General features: G+C 43.5%; 2 protein-coding genes across 12 annotated transcripts in view; one reads left to right on the forward strand and one right to left on the reverse strand.

Annotated features, from left to right (window-relative positions):
- Catsper2 (cation channel, sperm associated 2) overlaps positions 1-22,724 on the reverse strand; it is a 22,966-nt gene continuing 242 nt past the window's right edge. Inside the window, exons 2-15 of one of the 11 annotated variants that reach the window (XM_006499081.4) lie at positions 21,784-21,848; positions 20,518-20,658; positions 18,745-18,918; positions 18,506-18,574; positions 15,711-15,883; positions 15,075-15,230; positions 14,697-14,821; positions 8,412-8,590; positions 8,105-8,204; positions 7,814-7,837; positions 5,829-6,256; positions 5,321-5,488; positions 2,715-2,855; positions 1-1,952 (exon numbers count right to left, since the gene is read on the reverse strand). In XM_006499081.4, coding sequence (XP_006499144.1) covers positions 2,824-2,855; positions 5,321-5,488; positions 5,829-6,256; positions 7,814-7,837; positions 8,105-8,204; positions 8,412-8,590; positions 14,697-14,821; positions 15,075-15,230; positions 15,711-15,883; positions 18,506-18,574; positions 18,745-18,918; positions 20,518-20,656 — 1,767 coding nt within the window. In that variant the 5' untranslated portion in view covers positions 20,657-20,658; positions 21,784-21,848 and the 3' untranslated portion in view covers positions 1-1,952; positions 2,715-2,823. Of the gene's footprint in view, positions 1,953-2,714; positions 2,856-5,320; positions 5,489-5,828; positions 6,257-7,774; positions 7,838-8,104; positions 8,205-8,411; positions 8,591-14,696; positions 14,822-15,074; positions 15,231-15,710; positions 15,884-18,505; positions 18,575-18,744; positions 18,919-20,517; positions 20,659-21,783; positions 22,161-22,205; positions 22,496-22,724 lie in introns of those variants that run through there. The other 10 variants (XM_011239413.3, XM_006499082.4, XM_030249234.1 and 7 more) reach the window with 10 other exon arrangements.
- Positions 22,270-22,724, forward strand: part of Pdia3 (protein disulfide isomerase associated 3) — a 24,786-nt gene continuing 24,331 nt past the window's right edge. Inside the window, exon 1 of the mRNA NM_007952.2 lies at positions 22,270-22,573. Coding sequence (NP_031978.2) covers positions 22,407-22,573 — 167 coding nt within the window. The 5' untranslated portion in view covers positions 22,270-22,406. The remainder of the gene's footprint in view (positions 22,574-22,724) is intronic.

A 22,724-nucleotide genomic window follows, 5' to 3' on the forward strand; every position in this document is an offset into this window, starting at 1 on the left:
AAAAAGATTGTATTTATTTTATGAATACACCATTGCTCTCTTCAGACACACCGGAAGAAGGCATCAGCTTCCATTACAGTTGTTTGTGAGCCACCATGTGGTTTCTGGGAATTGAACTCAGGACCTCTGGAAGAAGAGTCAGTGCTCTTAACCACTGAGCCATCTCTCCAGCCCAACATGAGATATTTTAAAGTATATAGTTCAGTGTTCTATCTTCCTTTTTGGTACTTGCTTCCTTTATGTGTGGGGTGAGTGGGAGTGGTGAATGCATGCGTGCTCATATGTGTACAGGCATACATATGTACATATGCACAGGCATACACCCCTACACACGTCAATATCCAACGCCTTCCTCTATCACTCTCCACTTCATCCTTTTTTGAGACAGGGACTGTAATTGAAACTGGAACTCAGTTTTGGCTAGAGTGGCTATCAAGTGAGCCCCTGGGATTTACCTGTCTCTGCCTCTCAGAACTAGGATCATAGACATGCTGCCATGTCTGGCTTCTGTGTGGGTTCTGGGACCTGAACTTTCATCCTCATGATTGATCAACAAGCACTTTATCAACCAAGCCATCTCTCCGTCCTGTTTGGTTTTAAGACAAGGTCTTACTAGCCACAGAGCTAGCCAGCCTGGGCTACATAGTAAGTTCTAGTCCAGGCTATGGAGTAAAACTCTGTCTCAAAAGGAAAAAAAAAGTTTTCAATTAAAAAATAAAAATGGGAGGTTATCTTTCAGACCTGGTTATTTTATGGCATATAATACATACTTCAAATATAGAGTATATTATAGAACATGCATATTATATAAATGTTTATATATATATGCCAGACAGTGGTGGCACACGCCTTTAATCCTAGCACTTGGGAGGCAGAGGCAGGTGGATTTCTGAGTTCCAGGCCAGCCTGAACTACAGAGTGAGTTTCAGGACAGCCAGGGCTACACAGAGAAACCCTGTCTTGGAAAACAAAAACAAACAAACAAACAAAAATGCTTATATATATCAAGCATTTTAAAAAATATTTATTGATTTTTATGTGCATGTATGTTTTGTGAGCATATTTCTGTGTACCACATGCCTGAGAAGAGCAGAAGAAGGCATTGAATCCCTGGAACTGGGGTTATAGGCAGTTGTGAGTCACCATGTGGGTTCTGGGAACTGAACCTGGGTCCTCTATAAGAGCAGCAAGTGTACTTTACTACTGAGCCATCTCCTCAGCTCAGGTTAATAGAATTATTTGGGGTCGGGGAGCAGAAGGTTAAGACGGGGTTTCTCTGTGTAGTCCTGGCCATCCTGGAACTTGCTTTGTAGACCAGGCAGGTTTCAAACACACAGAGACCCACCTGCTTCTGCCTCCTCAGTGCTGGGATTAAAAGCACATGCCACTGGTCAAAGATAGAATTTTTAATAATAAGCATTTCCAAAGAATTAAATAATATGCTTGGCATGCAGTCCTATGACTCAGGAGGCTGCAGCAGGAGTTCAGGGCCAGCTTGCGCTACACAGTAAGTCTGAGGCCAGCCTCAGGGAGAACCAAAGACCCCATCACTAAAACTCAACCAAAGGAGGCTCGAGTCCTTCAACAATGGAATGGGATACCATTCAGATAGTCCACCACTAAGCATCAGCTTCATAGTCAACCCTTCAGGATGGGGCTTCCTGCTGGGGGCTATAGCACAGTGGTGGGATGCATGAAGATATGGGGTTCATCACCAGTAGCATACGCAAACAAAAAGGGGGCTCTGCTTTGATGGGAAATAGATAATTTCTGAGGTCTCATAAACACTGGAACAAACAGACATGGAAACGTCCCTGGTCAATGACAAGTGAGATGAAGAGCGCTCCAACCTTTAGGTCCAGAAGTGGGCGTGAATGATATGTATTTGCAGTTAATAGTGCCCGGGAGCACTCTCAACCATCTCTGATCCAGACTGTTGGCTGGCTGTAGAACTGAAATAAAGTCAATTAAGATCAGTAAGAAAAGAACTAGAGACTTAAGGGTAAAACACAGGTCTAACATGCAGGAAGCTTTGGGTCCTATTGCTAGCACTGAAAAAGAAAGTTAATGATGTACAAGAGGGGAGCTATTAGCAGAGCAGACAATGGGTTCATCACTTAAGTAGTTACACAAACATCTCCGAAGACGTAATCATTCCACCTAGACATCTACACAGACTGTGGTTAAAATAAAGTGAAATGGGACTCTTGCTAGGAAGTAAAAGTTACAGGAAGAATAGGAGCTAGTCACAGAGCCAGATCAGGAACTGGACACTAGCTGGTAAGTCAAGAAGCAGCAGGGGCTCCAGTGGCCTCTGAAGTCATTTGTTTGCCTTTTAGTATCGTCCACACCTCAAAAAAACACTTGAGGGCTGGCGAGATGGCTCGGTGGGTAAGAGCACCAACTGCTCTTCCAGAGGTCCTGAGTTCAATTCCCAGCAACCACATGGTGGCTCACAACCACCCATGAGATCTGACGCCCTCTTCTGGTGCATCTGAAGACAGCTACAGTGTACTTATGTATAATAATAAATCTTTGGGCCTGAGCGAGCGCAGTTGACTGAAGGGAGCGGGGCTGACCAGATTGAGCAGAAGTAGTAAAAATTCAATTCCTAACAACCACATGAAGGCTCACAACCATCTGTACAGCTACAGTGTACTCATATATATAAAATACATAAAATAAACACATCTTTAAAAAAAACTTGAACTTACCAGAAATATTCATTAGCAGTATTTATTAGATATTTATATTTTAAATTCCAATTATTTTCTTCATTAGCTTTTGCTGGGTCCAAGGACACAGCTGTCACCCACTGTACCTTCACTTGTCTTCAAAACTCATCAGGGCCTGGACTGTGAAGAAACAAACCGTGAGGTCAGAACATGAACAATGTTTGAACACATATATTTGGTAAAGGCCCTGCTGTCTGAGTCCCAGATTCCCACACAAATCTTGACTAATGTTTACTTAAATCTATCTTCTCTTTACCATAAGCAAGTTCATCAAGGTCTGAGCTCTACAATCTTGGAAAAATAAATATCATGTATTTTCTCCATCTGCAGTTCCCAGACTTTATACAGATACATAAAATCATGTATGTATGACATGAAAGTTGAAATGAAATTGCCTATGGGACAAAGAGAAAAGAGACAGCAGGGTAGCTTGGCAGGTAAAAGACACATGATGCCCAGCCTGACTGTCCAAGTTCAGTTCTCAGAACCCACAGAATGGAAGGATAGGATGCTCAAGTGTTGTCCTCTGACCTCTTCACGCATTCAGTTCTCCACAGTAAGTAAGAAATGTCACAGGGGAAGGGTGGCCTTATGGGAGGGTGAGGAAGGAAAGGCTACAATGTGTGGAGGATGTGGTGAACATCTACTCATCACTTGAGGAAAGTTAAAAAATAATGTTCTAAAGATCTGGACTCAGAAACAGTGTTTTATCTGGACTCCTTTAATCCCAGCACTTAGAAGGAGAGGGAGGGGGAATCTCTGTGAATTCTGGGTTAGCCTGGTCTACATAGTGAGTTTCAGGCCAGCAAAGGCTACATAGTGAGACTCTGGCTCAAAAAAAAAAAAAAAAAAAATCAATCCACCGACCTGGGCTCTGCTTTCATAGATGAGGTGGGGGATTGCTGGGATTTGAGGTCTGCCTCAGTTGCATAGTCTCATAAACATTAAAAGTGAGACCCTGACTCAAAACAAAACCTGAAAGTTCCTTCCTACGTCTTCATACCTTCCATCCTGTCTCCTCCTACTAGGATAGGGCTAAGAGTGACTGAAAGAACAGAATTAACTGCAGTCAACATTTGATACAGACAAAAATTATCTCTGATATGCTGGCTTAAATTTCATGGCTCATACATGGAAATTGAAGGACAACTTTCAGAAGTTGGTTCTGTCCTTCCAGTAACCAGGCTTGGTGACAAGTACCCACTGTGCCATCTTCCTGACCCCTAACCCTAAATGTTATAAATTCCTATGGCCTTTCTGTGTCACAATGCACACACACACACACACACACACACACACACACACACATACACAAATCCTGCTGCCTAATTTCTGAGTTTCAACTAGGTTCATTTTAAAAGGATATAAGAAAGAAAATTCACACAAAACTAAACAATATTTAAATGGGCAGGAGAAATGGCAACTGTTAAGAGCACTAACTATGGGGCTGGAGAGATGGCTCAGCAGTTAAGACTGCTATTCCAGAGGTCCTGAGTTCAAATCCCAGCAACCACATGGTGGCTCACAACCATCTGTAATGAGATCTGACGCCCTCTTCTGGTGTGTCTGAAGAAAGCAATGGTGTACTCATATACATAAAACAAATAAATCTTTAAACAACAACAACAAAAAGAGCACTGACTGTAGCTGGGCAGTGGTGGCGCACGCCTTTAATCCTAGCACTTGGGAGGCAGAGGCAGGCAGATTTCTGAGTTCAAGGCCAGCCTGGTCTACAGAGTGAGTTCCAGGACAGCCACGGCTGCACAGAAAAACCCTGTCTCAAAAAAACCAAAAAGAAAAAAAGAAAAAAAAAAGAAAAAGAAAATGTTAAAAAAAAAAAAAAAGCTGGGCGTGGTGGCGCACACCTTTAATCCCAGCACTTGGGAGGCAGAGGCAGGCGGATTTCTGAGTTGGAGGCCAGCCTGGTCTACAAAGTGAGTTCCAGGACAGCCATGGCTACACAGAGAAACTCTGTCTCGAAAAAAAACAAAAAACAAAACAAACAAAAGAACAGATGTTCTAACTTATAGTTTATGGGTAGGTGTGTGTGTGTGTGTATCTTCCTTTTTTTTTGTCTCTTCTTCCTCCTCTTTCTTTTTTGGAGGAATTTTATAAATTCAAATTAATCTCCAAATGGTAAATTTATTTTCCAAATGGAAAAATGATTTGGAGTAGGTAAGTTTTCAGCGTAAGTTCAATTCTCCTGTGCAGCTAGCTCACCTACTTCCTTCTGGAGAGTGATGGTGAAGGTTGGTTTACTTTTCAGGATGCAGTAGTGTTTACTTTCCCAAATTCTAGCTCTCCAATGAGACCCCGAGCTTAGAGCTGAAATGTGGCCTTCAGAGAAAAGAATCCACTGCAAGGTTCAGCAGGAACTTACCTTGGTCTGGTTCTCAATACTACCAACCGTGTTATCCTGAGAATCAAGCTTTCAGAGCTTGTAAGACTTGAGCGCCCCCTGGTGACACCAGATTTCTAGCTCGTCCCTAAGTTACTGTTTTTGATGAGGGGAGGTGATTGAGACAGAGATGCTACGTCCTTATACTTAAAAACTCCTGGATCCCATGACTGCCTTACATCCTCACCTGCAAATTCTTGTAACTTCTTGCGCTCTTCTAGGTTATACTGAAGCTTTTCCAGTAACTCGAAATATCGGAAGAGTGAGTCTCTGGGCCAGACAATGCGGTCATCCTGATCCATGTCCATTAGCCCAGGCAGGTTCTCATGCACAAGGGTCTCCCAGTCCAGGTTTTCTGTGAGGAAGAATGCTTCTTTAAAACACGTCTAAGCCAGATGTGGTGGCACACCTGCAGTTCCAGAGCTTGGGAGGCAGAGTGACTAGGCTTGCTAGGATTATATAATAACTTACAAGCTAGCTTGGGCTACAGTGTAAGTCTACAGAGAGGAAGGGGAAAAAAAAGAGGAGGAGGAGACAATGACAACCTGGATGTCTTACACTCACTACACTGCCAGAATTTGCAGCATAAGGCAGGAGAATTGAGTTTTAAAATCATCCTGGGCCACAAAACAATGACTGTGGGTCTCCTAAGCAAGAGGAATGTGAATTCAAATGGAAGGAGCCACTCTGCGTACCAAGGAAAGCAGTATCGGCTGCAGTGGAGCCATGGGACGAGATTGAATGGGAAACTGGGTAGGCTTTTTCTTTTGACTCTTCAGCTTCAGCTTGTTCATCATAGCTTTTCTTAGGATGGCTTTTCTCAGGATAGCTTTTCTCAGGATGGCTTTTCTCAGGATAGCTTTTCTCAGGATGGCTTTTCTCAGGATAGCTTTTCTTGGCATAGTCTTTCTCAGGATCAATTTTCTCGCTCTCGCTATTCTCACTCTCACTATTCTCACTATCGCTTTCCTCGTTTTCGTTTTTCTCGCCATCGCTTTCAGTAGCATCGCTTTTGTCATCATCATCATCATCGTCGTCGTCATCATCGTCGTCATCGTCATCATCATCACTAGCATCAGAAGTTTCTATTATGTCTTCGGAGACCTTTCCAAGACTGGTCCCTCTGTACATATAGAAAGAAATTTTATTGCTTCAAATATACTTAAAAGATGTAGCAGTTCATTTATTATGCTAGTCCCGATCTGGCGTCCCTAAGGCTTTGGCTTACAGCTTTAAGAGTCAAAACTGTTCTCAGATTCAGGGTTAGGTAATCCCAGATCAATCATCCCCAGTGTATCTTTCTTAACTGTTCTCTTCCTTCTCACACAGAAAACCTGCTTTTAAATGGAAATCTCTTAATACTATTCCTCTGGTTTGCTTCCATTTGTTATAAATGTTTAAGGTCTACAAGAACCTCCTATAGCCCTAATGAATCATGCTCCCGTGCTAGGGTGGTTTGAATGAGCAATGTATCCCACGGGCTCATGCATTTGAGCACTTGGTCCCTAGTTGTTGGTACTGTTTGGGAAGGTTGTGGAACCTTATGAAGGGGAGATTTGCTAGAGGAAGTATGCCCCTAGGGACAGGCTTTGAGAGTTCACAGCCTTGTCCCACTTCCAGGTCACTCTCTGCTTCATGTTTGCAGTTAAAGAGCTGAGTTCTCAGCTTCCTGCTCTAGCTATGCCTTCCCTGCCATTACTCTACTCTCTCGGGAAATATAAGCCAACATAAACTCTTCCATAAGTTACCTTGCTCTGGGTGTTTTATCACAGCTGTCGAAAAGTAGCTAATATGCAATCCGTTCTTTCACTGACTTCTTTCCTGTTATTCATTTTCTGTTCCAATTACAATGGTCAATTCTGTTTCTCAAATGCATTGAGTGTACTTCCAATTTAGAATATTTGTAACAGCCATTCTCTCTGCTACTAACACTTTCACCATATACACTCATAGAAATCTCATTGCTTTCAAGTCTTTGCTCATATATTACTTTTAATGAGGATGCCCTGTTTAAAACTACAAGCCATAAGCCAGTCATGATGGGCTAAAGTTAAAAAAAAATGAGGAAAAAAAATCCTCCACAAAAACAAAACAATGTGCTAAGTGTGGTAGCACATGTGTTTAATCCCAGCAGCAGGCAGAGGCAGAGGGGCAGAGGGGCAGAGAGGCAGAGAGAGGCAGAGAGAGGCAGAGGGGCAGAGGGGCAGAGAGGCAGAGAGAGGCAGAGGCAGAGAGGCAGAGGCAGAGGCAGAGGCGCAGAGGCAGAGGCAGAGGCAGGAGGAGCTCTGTGACATTGAAGGGGGTCATCAAGCTCCAGGACTACAGAAAGAAACACTGTCTCCACAAGACAAACAGCCCTCCCTGTTCTCACCTATTTCCTGCTGCCATATCTTCTCTTGGTTTTCTAGAAGGATCTTTGTTGCTAATTTAGAACCTTCCCGAATAACCCAGAATGATCCATTTAAAGATATTTAGATTAACCACATCCGCAAAGACCCCTTTTTCAAATAAATCACACTCATGGGTTTTAGAGTTAGAAAATAAACATGTAATGTTGGAGAGTATCATAGACTCTCTCTCAGCAAAGCTTCATCTTTGATGATTTCTACCACCTATGCCTCATCTTTCCATCTCAATTTACCTCATTCTCCTGTCATCCATGTTGCTATCACTACTTTACCTTAGTGATTCAGAGTGCTGTCTCCTACAAAAAGAAAAAGGAAAAAAAAAAAGAAGAAGAAAGAAATTAAAATTAGGAAAAAAATGCCACGGGTCAGAAGAAGTGTAATAAAAAAAATAATTCGGATCTATAAGGAAAGAAACCTAAGCTATGAAGGGGAATAGAGAAACCCCCATAGCATAAACAAAACAAAAACCACTAGAATGTGAACTTCTTTACTCACAGGGTCAAGGAAAAGAAACAGGGAATGAGTTGAGAAATAACATTGGGTTTGAATACATAGAAGCTGACCTCTGGATAATCTGTTGCTTGAACATGTCAGCTTTATACTGAACCTCCAGGTGGCTCATCTCCTCACTCAGCTCACTTCTGATATTCTGAAAGTTAGTAACTGCCCCCAAAGGGCCATTAGGAATTAAAAGGTGGTAGTTACTAGACCAAGAAGAATGCTTAAGAGGGGAGAAACAAAGTGAAATATCTATTCCAATATCCACACTTCCTTGCTACACTGGGTTCTCTACCAATAGTCCACCAACCCTACGTGCCAGTTTCTTCCCACCATCCCTCCTAAGAAGTTGTACCTCTCCTCTGTGCTTACCCATCATGGCTACTATGATATTTCGAAAGATTATGGAGCCAAGCAGCAACCAAAGGATAACATAGATGCTGCTAAAGACACGGCTAGATTCTGGCACCTTCCAGATATCCTGAAGTACTGCATACCAATGATCCAAGGTGAAGAGGATGAACACTGTCACCAGTGAATTTAGTAGGTCCCTAAAAAAACAGAGTGTGAATATACAGAAGCAGAAATCTAAACTTGGCTTTGTTTTTGTTTTGAGTCTTGCTGTGTAGCCCTGGCTATCCTGGAACTTGGTCTGTAGACCAGGTTAGCCTGGAACTCAGAGATCCACCTGCCCCTGCCTCCTGAGAGCTGGGTTTAAAGGAGTGTGCCACAACCACTAGGTTCTCATTCGTAAAGCAACATGGGGACATTTCTTTTTAGTATGCTTTGAATTTAGCTCCTTTTCTATCATATTTAATATTTTCTAGATAATCATTCTCCAGTCTGATTTTATTATACTTGTACACTATTGCAACATTTAATCATTTGTTATATGTTAAATACTGAACTAAATGTTTAGATGTATTGCCTAACTTATCCTCTTCTGAGTTAGTACTGGTATTACTCCTAGTGTGCATGTTGGGAGGCAGGCATGCTACGGCATAAACATGGAGGTCCTTTAGGAGTAAGTTCTCTTCTTCTACCTTTATGTGGTTCCAGGGATCTAACTTAGTTCACTAGGCTTGCATGACAAGGGCTTTAACCTTCTGCACCATCTTGCCAGCTCTACACCCCCTCCCCTCAATGACAAAAGTAGTCTTACAGCATTTATTATCACCTGATAATAATATAAGGGCTACCAAAACAACATGAATAAATGTTTCAGGCTGTGCTCCCAGCAGAATATACCTAAAAAAAAAAAAAATCCACAATACAGGCTAGGCATGGTACCATACACCTTTAGTCACAGCACTCAGGATGCAGAGACAGGATGATCTCTGTGAGTTAGAGGCCAGCCTGGTCTACATATTAAGTTCCAGGACAGCCTGAAATACATAGTGAGACCCTGTCTCAAGCAAACAAATAAACCACTGTATTGCCCTGTTAACTTCTCTAGTCCTTGATCATTTTAGTTGAAAACATTTGTAGCTGAGTGATAGTATCTCCTCTTATTATCACCTAATCCAGTTTTCTTGACATTGTTTTAGAATGAATCTTCTCTGCATCATCTAATATAATGTTCACGCTTTCATCAAAGTCAATAACAAACCTGTGTTCACTTGCTCATACATCCATGCCTGAATCTTAAGATCCATTTTCCAATATCTGAAGATGCAGTTGGAGGGCTTCACCATCACCCTCAGCACCTTCTATCCTGGCCGTGGTCCACTGAGGTAGAGATTTTATATCCTTATGTTTCTTTTCTTTCTTTTTTTTTTTTTTCTTTTTGGTTTTTCGAGACAGGGCTTCTCTGTTTAGCCCTGGCTGTCCTGGAACTCACTTTGTAGACCAGACTGGCCTTGAACTCAGAAATCTGCCTGCCTCTGCCTCTCGAGTGCTGGGTTTAAAGGTGTGCACCACCACGCCAGGCCATTATGTTTCTTTTCTAAGTTGCTGTTGCTGCAGTTTGCTTTTCTGATACAAGGGATTGCACATGCTAGACAAGCACCCTACTACCACATCTCCACACCTTAGGGGTAAAATTGTTTTTTGTTTTTCAAGACAGGATTTCTCTGTTTAACAGCCTTGGCTGTGCTAGAGCTTGCTTTGTAGACCAAGTTGGCCTTGAACTCAGAGAGATCCACATGCCTCTGCCCCCCAAGTACTGTCCCACTACACACAGATGAAAATACTTTTTTTTTTAATTTTTATTATATGTAAGTACGCTGTAGCTGTCTTCAGACACTACTATCTGAAGAGGGCGTCAGATCTCATTACAGATGGTTGTGAGCCACCATGTGGTTGCTCAGATTTGAACTCAGGACCTTTGGAAGAGCAGTCAATGCTCTTAACCGCTGAGCCATCTCACCAACCTAAAAATAATTTTTAAATTTTATGTGTATACACATATATGTGCAGGAGTCTGCTCAGGCCAGAAGGGAACATTAAATCTCCTGAAAGTGGTTTTAAACATGATGAGGTGCTGGGAACTGAGCTGGAGTCCTTGGTAAAAACTGAAAACATTGTTAAACCCTGGGCCAGCACTCCAACCTCAAACTTTTTTTTTTTTGGTTTTTCGCTGTATAGCCCTGGCTGTCCTGGAACTCACTCTGTAGACCAGGCTGGCCTCAAACTCAGAAATCCACCTGCCTCTGCCTCCAGAGTGCTGAGATTAAAGGCATGCGCCACCAAGGCCCAGCTTGAGAAAATGTTTTAATTTGTAAGGTTCCAAACAAAACCAGAAGAACTCCACTTGTCCAGGATTTAAGGCCCGACAACTGAAATGTAGAACTTTATTAAACTAAAAAAGTTATGTACAGCTAAGAAGTAGATAAGTTCATAGAGTGGGTGTGGTGATTTGAATGAAAATGGCCCCCAAAGGCTAACAGGGAATGGCAGAATTTGAAAGGATCAGGACATATGGCCCTATTGAGTATGTATAGCCTTGTTGGAGGAAGCATGTCACTGGGTTAGATTTTGAGGTTTCAAAAGCTTAAGCCAGGGCTGGTGAGATGGCTCAGTGGGTAAGAGCACCTGACAGTGCTTCCGAAGGTCCAAAGTTCAAAATCCCAGCAACCACATGGTGGCTCACAACCATCTGTAATGAGATCTGACTCCCTCTTCTGGGGTGTCTGAAAACAGCTACAGTGTACTTACATATAATAAAAATAAATTTAAAAATCTTAAAAAAAAAAAAAAGCTTAAGCCAGGCTCAATGTGTCTTTATCTTCCCACTGCCTGCTGATCCAGATGTAACCTCTCATCTCCTTCTCCAACATGGGGTCTGCCCGCATGCCACCATGCCTCCCACCGTGATGATAATGAACTAAACCTCTGAAAATACAAACCTGCCCCAATTAACTGTTTTCCTTTATAAGAATTGCCATAGTCATGGTGTCTCTTCACAGCAATAGAACACTGGTTAAAATAGTGGGAAAAAACTCTGCCAATCGTACATCTGACAGAGAATTAGTGTCCAGAATATATAAAGAACTCAAAAAAAAAAAACAACAAAAAAAAAACAAAAAACAAAAACAAAAACAAAAAACAAAAAAACAAAAAGACCCCAAAGAGTCAAGAAAACAAATGGCTGAATTTTAAAAATGGACCATGGATCTCAACAAAGAGTTCTAAATAGAAGAAATAAAAATGGCTAGTAAATTTCTCAAAAAGTATTTATCATCCTTAGTAAGTAGTAGGTAAATACAATTCTGATGTGGGGAGAGGGAACCCCTCATTCACTGTTGGGAGATTACAAACTGGTGCAGCCACAATGTAAATCAATGCTGAGATCTACCATATGACCCAGCTACCCCACCCCTTGGCCTCTGCCCAGAGCACTCAACAACCTGCTTTACAGATGCTTGCTCAGCTGCTCACTGACATCATTATGTACCATAGCCAAGAAACTGAAGAGACTTCAAAGTCCTTCAACAGATGAGTGAAGAGTGAAAAAATGGTATATAGACACAACAGAATAATCTTAAGCTGAAAAGAAAAATGAAAACATGAAACTTGGAGGTAAATGGATAAAATGAGGTGACTCAAGACCACACAAATACCACATGTTCTCTCTCATCTGTCATTTCTAGCTCCGAGTCTTTGAGAGTGAGTATATAGCTGAGTAGCCACAGAAATGAGGGGAAAGGAACCATGGGGCTGGGGACCAGCAAGAAGATAACAGGATATAGGTGACATGAAAGGGAAATAGGAAAAACAAAAGTAGGAGTGAGTTGGGAAGAGGTAAGGAAGGCTAATCAAGTTAGAAGGAGACAGAGAGAGGGGGGACAGATAACACTGAGGATATTTGATAAAGCCTTAAGGAACAATACTATTTTATATTCACCTAAATTATACAATATAAATATGTGTATTGTATACATAACTTAGGTTATGCCTCTTCGAAACAGGCTGCCCACAAGAGCTAATAGACTATCTAAAAACCAAAACCCAGTATCAGACATGAGAAATCACAATTTGTGCTATGGTCAGGGTAGTTCAAGTGACTTCTAAAACTGTCTAGGCTCTTGCTGCTGCCCTTGGATGCCTGTCAAAAGGGGAAGGAAGCCGGGTGTGGTGGCACATGCCTTTAATCCCAGCACTTGGGAGGCAGAGGCAGGCGGATTTCTGAGTTTGAGGCCAGCCTGGTCTACACAGTGAGTTCCAGGACAGCCAGGGCTATACAGAGAAACCCTGTCTCAAAAAAACAAAACAAAACAAAACACAACAACAAAAAAACAAAAAAAAGTGGAAGGAAGTCCTTACTCCTGAAGACACAATACATTTTGGACACAGAACTTCAGAAGATTTGAACTGGGTCTAATCTGAAAGCCTTCTTCCTGCAGCCTAGTTTTTATAAAACCAGAAGGTCCTATGCAAGCTTCCAAGGAAGGATTATTCAGCTGTGGTGCTCTTGAACTACAACAATGACCAGCATGGTAACATATCCCAAAAGGGTCAGGCGGTAGTGGCACACACCTTTAATCCCAACACTTGGGAGGTAAAGGCAGTCACATCTCTGTTAGAGGCCAGCATGGTCTACAGAGTGAGTTCTAGGACAGCCAGGACTACACAGAGAAACCCTGTCTCAAAAACAAACAAACAAACCAACAGAATTTATCCTTGTCCTCACAGATAAGTGTATCTCTCACCCAGTATCAAAGAAGCTTCTCTTTGCAACAGACAGAGACCATTACAGAACACCACATCTGCTCATAAAGCAGAGATCAACTGACCATGGGGAGCCCAGCCCTAGTGGATACATCTACAACACAGCTCCTGCACTTAAGGCTCAGGGAACATTGAAGAAAAGGAAGCAGAAAGATTTAAGAGTTAGAGGACCAGAAGATCTGCTGTGGGTGCATCTCCTAGAAGAAATGACAGGGAAACTACATGCATAATACCTTAGCATATGGCTGCCTAGACAAGACCTGAACAATGACAGTGGACATACTAATGTAAAAGATGAAAATCCCAAGTGATGAGAAGCTTTGTCCACTTCGGCGGTCCTTCCATGAGAGTGTTTCATCGCGCTGGTTTGTGCTTTCATCATATTCATTAACAGGTCAAAATGCAAATCTTCGAGAAGACCCTGACCAACAAGACCATCACCCTAGATGTGGAGCCCAGTGACACCATCGAGAACGTGAAGGCAAGATCCAGGATAAAGAAAGAGGGCATCCCCCCTGACCAGCAAAGGCTCATCTTTGCCGGAAAGCAGCTAGAAGATGGCTGCACCCTCTCTGATTACAACATCCAGAGTTAAGCCTGTACCGGGTCCTCTGTCTGAGGGGTGGCTATTAATTATTCAGTCTGCATTCCCAGTGGGGAGTGATGGCATTACTCTGCACTCTAGCCATTTGCCCCGATTTAAGTTTAGAAATTACAAGTTACAATAATAGCTGAACCTCTGTTAAAAACGTTAATAAAGGTTTTGTTGCATGGTAAGCAAAAACAAAACAAAAAAGACGAAAATCTCATGGGAGTCACACCCCTGAACAAAGAACTAAGGGCAACTGACTGCCTGACTGCTGAGAGAAGGAGAATGAGTCTGCCATGGCTGATCCCCTAACTGGTTTATCCAATACAAGGTGACCAGTCCTGAAATCATATACACACAAGCAATACTAAACAGACGCAGAAACTTGTATTTACATATTTATGCATATGTATATATATCAATAATAATAAAAAGAAAGTTGATTTGAGAGGGAGTGGGAGGTCATGAGAAGGGTTAGGGAAAGGTTGTGGGGAGGTAAGAGGGAAAGTAACATAGTTATATTTTATTTTATTTTTTTTTTCTTTTTTTTTCGAGACAGGGTTTCTCTGTATAGCCCTGGCTGTCCTGGAACTCACTTTGTAGACCAGGCTGGCCTCGAACTCAGAAATCCGCCTGCCTCTGCCTCCCAAGTGCTGGGATTAAAGGCATGTGCCACCACACCCGGCTTTAATTACAATTTTAAAAACCTTAAAAACAAAAGAACCAGAACTGGTTGTCCTAGCTCAACATCAGAGCTGCAGCACTCATCATGCCCGCTTTTCTCCTCTTTTCGTTCTGTCCCACTCTTACTCTAGTTTTTGTATTACTGTGCTTTAGCTGAGCTTCTCAGTATCAGACAAGCCTCTCCCCTCTTGAGGGTTAATCTCAGCCATGCTTACGAGAAGAACATGTTGTACTCCAGGCCCTCGATAGTTGATCGGGAATATTCTCTGAAGAAGTAGACACCAGTCACAGCAAAAATGTAGAAGAAGATAAGCAGCAACATCAAGAGGAACGTCATGCTCTAGAGGTCAGGATTTGAGTCAGGGGTAGATAAGAGAAGGCTGATCCCCACCAGCAGTCCAGGCAAGCCCACTCTGCTATCTCCCACCAAATACAAAAACAGGATTATTTCTAAACTACAGCACTTTAACTCCTACCCTTTCTCATAGAAGAACACTTTTAAGAACCTTTCATGACCGTATTTGACTATATCAAATATTAAACCCATCTTTCTAAATTGCCCCTCCCAACCCACTTTAATCAGTTCACATTACCTTCAGGGCCCTGACCAGAGCCAAAAGAATAACTTTAATTTGACGGAATCGTGCAAACAGTTTGAGAGACCTCAGCACCCGACAGACCCTCAGCAGCTGGAGCCACACAGAGTGTGCTGGGACTCCTAACAGCACTACTAACTCAGGAAGCAGAGACTGTGGGAGACACAGGCAAAAAGTAAAAAGATACCCAAAGGACCCAGGGTACCCCTTTTCCATCCCATCTTCTTCAGGGTTCTCTAGGGTTATCTTTTAATAGCATGCTCTGGGGTCTGTTTGCAGTTTAGTCTTTTTAGACAAACCTACTTAAGTTATGTACCTCAAGTTTGTTTAGATATTTTAAAATGCAATAAAGTTAGTGCTTATCTCTTGAGTTGTTATGGAACATAAGATAATACATATAAAATACTTAAAATAGTGGCTGGCATTTAATGTTCAGTAACTGGCAGATGTTATTTTAGGGGTTGATGTTCCTAATGACAACAATTTCTACAATTAATTTTAGTTTTAAGGGGGGAAAAAAATCAAAGCAGCAAATTAGATAAACATCTCTTCATTCCTTCTTGGAGGTTTTAGTTAATTTAATTTACCTAGGCACATCGCTGGTCCCTTTAACTTAAGGGTATCTATTCTTACCAACAAGGTAACAAAAAAGTCAAAGACATTCCAGGCATCCTTCCAGAAGAGAGAAAAACTGGCCAACCACATTAGAAGTATCTCTACAATGAAGCTAAGCAAGATGAACCAATCTGCCACCTCCAAAGCCAGCTTCACTGGCCACAGAGCAGTATTTGTGGATTCCATCAATTCTGTGAGGCAGAGCAAGGGAGAGATGAAGATTAAGTGAGCCACTGCATAACGAAGGATGATCACTTATAAACCGGAGCTGTGACCACTACTCTTTCATTTCTCTTTGCATTTCTTTTTTAGATTTTTTTTTATGTGTCTGAGTATTTTGCCTGCATGTACCACATGTATGACTGCTGCCAGTAGTCAGACTGTTGAAAGCTACTATGTGGGTGCTGGAAACCAAACCTGGATCTTCTGCAAAAGTGACAATGTTTTTAACTGCTGAGCCATCTCTGCAGCCCGAGTTTCCCAGTACATTCTTGCTTCAACCTTTGTAATATAAGGTATAATTACCCATAAAATAACAGCTACACCATACCTCTTGCTACTGATATAAGTACTAGTTGCAAGTCACTTACAACCCATTCCACAGTCATACAGACTATAGAATTTCCCTCTATCACACCCCCACCATCTGCCAAACTTAAGTTTGTCCTAAAGTTTATACGAAAGCTATAGATCTTGAAAATATAGAAATATAAATTAAGTCTTTTAAAAATTTAAAGTTTTGAATAATTTCAAAAATGTCTCTTACGTTGGTGATTACAGGATGATTTATTTATTTATTTATTTTAAATACTTTCTTTTTTATTTATTTATTTTATATATATGAATATCCTGTAGCTGTCTTCAGAGGGCGTCAGTTCTCATTACAGATGGCTGTGAGACACCATGTGGTTGCTGAGAATTGAACTCAGGACCTCTGGAAGAGCAGTCAGTGCTCTTACCCACTGCGCCATGTCTCCAGCCCCAGGATGATTTAAAGATTTTTTTTTATTGTGTAGTGTTCTGCTTGCACGCCAGAAGAGGGCGCCAGATCTCATTATAGATGGTTGTCAGTCACCCTGTGGTTGTTGGAAATTAAACTTTGAACCTCTGGAAGAGGAGGTTCAGGGAGCCTGCATGGGTTTGCTCTAGGTCTTCTGAAAATATGTGGTGGCTGTGCAGCTTGGTAGTCCTGTGGGACTCCTAACAGTGGCAATGGGGGTGTCTCTGACTCTTTTACCGGCTCTTAAGACTCTTTTCCTCCTACTGGGTTGCCTTGTCCAGCCTTGATATAAGGGTTTGTGCCTAATCTTATTGTAACTTGTTATGCCATGTTTGGTTGCTATTCCTCTTTTCTGAAGGGAAATGGAGGAGGAATGGACCTATCAGACAGGGGATCTATTGGAGGAACTGGAAGAAGTAGAGGGAGGGGAAACTGTGGTCAGGGTTATTAGGAGAGAGAATAAATAATAATAGTAAAAAATATATATATAGTAAATAAAAATAAAAGATACAATCAAATGTGCAATAAAGCCGGGCGGTGGTGGCACACGCCTTTAATCCCAGCACTTGGGAGGCAGAGGCAGGCAGATTTCTGAGTTCAAGGCCAGCCTGGTCTACAGAGTGAGTTCCAGGACAGCCAGGGTTATAGAGGAACCCTGTCTCGGGGGAAAAACAAAAGTGCAATAATATACTAGTCTAAAATAGTTACTTCATTTTTTTTCTCTTATGTTTTTGAGACAGTCTTGCTATAGCTCAGGCTGGTCTAGAACTCAGTAAATCCTCCTGCAACCACCTCTTAAGAGTTGGGATTATGGGCTGGTGAGATGGCTCAGGGGGTAAGAGCACCCGACTGCTCTTCCAAAGTTCAAATCCCAGCAACCACATGGTGGCTCACAACCACCTGTAACAGAGATCTGATGCCCTCTTCTGGTGCGTCTGAAGACAGCTACAGTGTACTTACATATAATAAATAAATAAATCCTTAAAAAAAAAAAGAGTTGGGATTATTGCCAGCAATGGTGGTGCATACCTTTAGAGGCAGGCGACTTGGATGTGTTTCAAGTTAGCCTTTATTACACAGTGAGACCCTGTCTCAAATACACCCAAAGCAGGAGCTGGGAAATGTAACTAAGTTGGTAGCATACTTGCTTAGCATGCACAAAGCCCTAGGTCCGGTCTTCAGCACCCCTTATACCTAACATGGTGACACATGCCTGTAATCTTGGCATTAGAAAATGAAAGCAGGGGGATCAAAAATGTAAAGTCAGCCTGGACTACATGGTGCATCTGAGACCTGGCTGGGCTTTATGAAACATACACACTCCTCATTCTCTCTTTTGGCTCTCCTATTGATCTCTCTCTCTACACACACATACACAGGAAACTGGGGGATTTCTATTTTTTTTTTTTGAGAGTTTTACTGCAGAGTGCAGGCTGGCCTTAACTCACAACCCTGCCTCAGCTTCCAGAGCACTGGATTAAAGGCATCATCACCAGTCCTGACCTGAGGCATCTGCCTGAACTAACAACCAGATGAGATGTCCTTCTGTTCTCAATCATTTTATATCATTTATAAATGGTTTTAGAGTTGCACACCAGTAACCTCAGATGGGCAGTAGAAGCAAGCGGTAAGATTCAAGGTATGGCGTTTAGGGCTAGTGTAGGCTGCATGAGACTCTGTCTCAAAAAAAAAAAAAAAAAAAAAAAAAAGAATCTGTCCCCATCACAATGAGATGTCTGAAACTACAAAGTGATCAGGCCAGGAGAGAACTGTCGTCCACACACTGCCTTTGTCGGCCAGCCTCACTTCTTACCTATTTCAACCATCAGCACAAAGGTGTTCAGAAAGATGAGGGAGATGATGAATTTCGAGAAGACAGAACCTGTTTTTTTTTTCTTTTAAGGAAGCATGCTGATGAAGTGCGTTCTCATTTATACAGCTTAAATAATAAAGACTACAATGTCAGATATGAGGATTTGAAGGAAACAGTTTGAGAGAGGAAAAGTAACCAACAGGAGAGGAACAGCCATAGATAAGAGCACAAAAGGATACTATCAAGGACCCATCCAGCCCACAAGGAAAGAGGGGGCATTCGACTGCACCGCACGCGAAGCCTGCTCAGCAACCGCCGCGAGTGTGTGATGTGCCCCATTCGCCGAGGCTTTATGGAGAAGCGCACTAGCTGCTCCTGATCTCCTGACATGAGTTTCTGCTGGTAAGAAGGATCTGTAACAAAAATGAGAAGGTAACTGGAGAGGCCTGCTATTCAGCTTGAGTGCACCTGAGCTGGCAACACCTAAGCCTGCCTTCACATCTCCCCAGCCTCCTCCCAAAACACAAAGGACAGTAGATAAATATACAGGCCGGCTGGAGGACTGTGGCGAGCAGGTAGCGTTGGGTTAGGGATGCCAGTGAAATAATGGACCCTCCTCTGCCTTGTAAGGTGCTCTTTCCCAAAGCAACTGAGAATTAGTTGAAAGTGAAAATGTGTAGTTTCTCACTAACACTGACTGTGCCCATGAAAGCAACAGGGACAAAGTGTTATTTTGTTTTAGTCCCAGCTGCTTTAGAACCTGGTGTGTAGAGCAGGCTCTCTCCAACTCAGAGATCCACCGGCTGCCGCCTTCTGAGTACGCACATTAAATGCCTGTGCTACCACTACCAGCAGCCCAGAAACCTTAAAGTTTTAAGTACTTTTGGTGTGAACTTTTCCAAGTCAGTCAGGGTACCCAACTAGGACTCAGAGGAAGTGATTAGAGGTCCTATACATAGATTCTAAGAGTTTTATTCATAAAGCTCTGAGTTTATCACATGTCATGTTGCTTCTTATCCCTAGATTTCCTTTTTTTAAAAAAGATTTTATTTATTATACATAAGTATACTGTAGCTGTCTTCAGATCTCACTATGGGTGGTTGTGAACCACCATGTGGTTGCTGGGATTTGAACTCAGGTCCTCCGGAAGAGCAGTCAGTGCTCTTAACCACTGAGCCATCTCACCAGCCCCCCTAAATTTTCTTTTATTTGTACTTAAAAAAAAAAAATACCGCTGAGCGTGGTGGCACATGCCTTTAATCCCAGCACTCAGGAGGCAGAGGCAGAGGCAGGAGGATTTCTGAGTTTGAGGCCAGCCTGGTCTACAAAGTGAGTTCCAGGACAGCCAGGGCTACACAGAGAAACCCTGACTCGAAAAAACAAAAACAACATAAAAAAATAGCATTTATTCGTGTGGGGGGGTGGTCAGAGCATAATTGTAGGGGTAGGTTGTATTCTTGTACCATATGGGTTCTGAAGATAGAGCTTAGTTTACAGAGCAAGTGCCTATGTTCACTAAGCTATGTTTTCTCTGGCCTTACTCATATTGTTCTCAACCAAGGATGGCCTTGAATTCCTGGTGTCTCCTCCTCCAGAGTGCTGGGATTCACCCATACCTGGTTTCTTTCTTTCCTTTTTAATTTTTTTCTTTTTCTTTTTTTCTAATAGTTGTGTATGTGTGTGTTGTGTGTACATGTGTAGGCCAGAGGACAACTTTTGGGAATCAGTTCTCTCCTTCCAGGTAGGTTCTGAGAATCAGACTCAGGCTATCATTATTAGCTGCAGGCACCTTTACTCTTGCCGGCTCTAATTTTGTTTGCTTGTTTGTTTCATTTTGTTTTCTGAACCAGGACCTGGCTATGTAACCCAAGCTGGTCTTTATTATTTAAAGCCCAAGTGACCCCGGATTCAGTCATGGACCGTTATTCCTGGCTCCACCCTTAAGTATGTCTCACTTTCTCTTGAGGATATGGACAGGAATATCACGTTTAGTGTGAATGAGGGTTACTAACCAAGTATCTCCCGGAGAGTGTGCCTTGGTACGGCTTGGCTCAAGCCCTGCAAATGCTCTATGAGCGAGAAAGTGTCAATGAGCTTTGAACGGATAGCATCAGCTCTGAGCAGCTGGAAATGTCCTTGTTCTTGTGCCATGTCTGTTAAGAAAGTAGAACCAAGGATGTCATGCTTAAGAATTATACTACAATTAGCAGGCTCTCTCCTCCCCCAGCTTCTTTGCCTTTTAGAGATTCAAGAAGCCCACACAAAAAAAGCTATGAGCAGTTAAGAATAAACACATTGAAAGACTCAAAGGTATTTTGTTGTTGTTCGGTACGGATTTTGTTTTTCATCTAAGCAAAAGACATAAAAGTCATAAGAAGCTAGGCAGTGGTGGTGCACGCCTTTAATCCCAGCACTTGGGAGGCAGAGGCAGGCGGATTTCTGAGTTAGAGGCCAGGCTGGTCTATAAAGTGAGTTCCAGGACAGCCAGGGCTGCACAGAGAAACCCTGTCTCGAAAAGCCAAAAACAACAACAACAACAAAAAAAAAACAAAAACAAAAGTCATAAGAAATATCTTCACAGCTAACTAAATATTCGGGTTATTTTCACTTTCTGACAGCATTTGTAATTAAACACTTCTTTTTGAAAATTAGGCTTAAATGTTAGGCAGGTGGCCCATGGCTTGGATCCCAGCGCTCTGGAGATAGAGGCAGGCAAATCTCAGAGCTCAAAGACAGCCTAGTGAAGGACAGCCAGGGCTACACAGAGAAACTATCTTGAAAAACAAACAAAAATCAGTTTAAAAGGCAGGCAGTGTAGACAGATATTCCAGTCTCAAGAGGATGGTGGATCTCTGTTGAGTTCCACATTTGCCTGGTCTATATAGTGAGTTCCAGGGCAGCCAATCCTCCTTGCCTCAAAAAAAAAAAAAAAAAAAAAAAAAGGTGAAAGCTGAGCCTGTGCCTATTAGTACGTAGTGCACACTATCAGTCTCAGCCACTCGAGAGGCTGAGGCCAGAGGATGGAAAGTTCTAGACCTTCGCGGATTACAGTATGAAGTCAAGGCCAGCCTGGACACCTTGGTGTGAACATGACTCAAAAAGTCAAAAGAGGACTAGGGATGTAATCCAGTGTTGGATCACTTGCCCAGCAATGTGCAAGGTTCTGGGCTCAATCCTCAGCTACCCACCCTCTCAAACAAACCAACAAACAACAATGGGGGGGGGGGGAGCAGCAGGCAGGGAGGGCAGAGGCCTAAGGCTGGACAAAGAATACAGACCTCACGTGGACCTGACAAAGCAGGATACGAGGTAGGGCAGCGGCAGGATGTAGACTTACTACGCCCTATAATTGGACAAAGCAACAGCCTGACATTTGGAAAACGTGTCGCGGTGCGCTCAAGTGCGTGCGCGCCCCAATGCCCCGGAGGGAGGGAGCCGGACAGACAGCTCAAGCTCCCCTCCAGCCCTTTCGCGGGCCTCACTTCCGCCCACTCAGCCCTGACTTCACCCCTCCGCCTTCCGCGCCGGCGCCCAGAGCTTCACTCCTCCCCAGCGGGTGGCGCTCAGGGCCGCTCCGGCTTCGCTGAGCCCCCTACTTCCCACCGACCCCCCGTCCAGGCCTCCGCCACAGCCAGACCGGCGGGCGTTCGCCTAAGCGTCCGCCCCGCCTCGCCCCGCGCGCCCGCCAATCGGCAGTTACCAGCTGTTCCGCCCGCCCGACGCTGCGTGACGCAGCCAATCGGCGGCTGCCACACTGCGGGCCCCGAGCAGGCCTAGGGGGTTGGGACCTCGGCAGCGGGTCTGCCCGGGCCAGACGCGCGAGCGCAGGCAAGCGGCTGCAGATTGCGGGCTCTCCCATCTCATTTCTCCGGTCCCGGCCCTCCGACCGCGACCCGCCGCCATGCGCTTCAGCTGCCTAGCTCTGCTCCCGGGCGTGGCGCTGCTGCTCGCCTCGGCCCGTCTCGCCGCCGCCTCCGATGTGTTGGAACTGACGGACGAAAACTTCGAGAGTCGCGTCTCCGACACGGGCTCGGCGGGGCTCATGCTAGTCGAGTTCTTCGCCCCCTGGTGAGGCCACTTTGCGGGATCAGGGCCGGAGGACCGGCTGGGCGCGGGAGCGGTTGGGCCTACGCAGCGCGGGCGCCCTCCACTATCTAGCAGGCCTGGCTGCGGCTGCCTCATTGCCAGTCGGTGGGGAACCGGGAGGCGCTCCGCCCGG

The sequence above is a fragment of the Mus musculus genome, chromosome 2 (genome assembly GCF_000001635.26).
Source record: "Mus musculus strain C57BL/6J chromosome 2, GRCm38.p6 C57BL/6J".
NCBI lineage: Eukaryota > Metazoa > Chordata > Mammalia > Rodentia > Muridae > Mus > Mus musculus.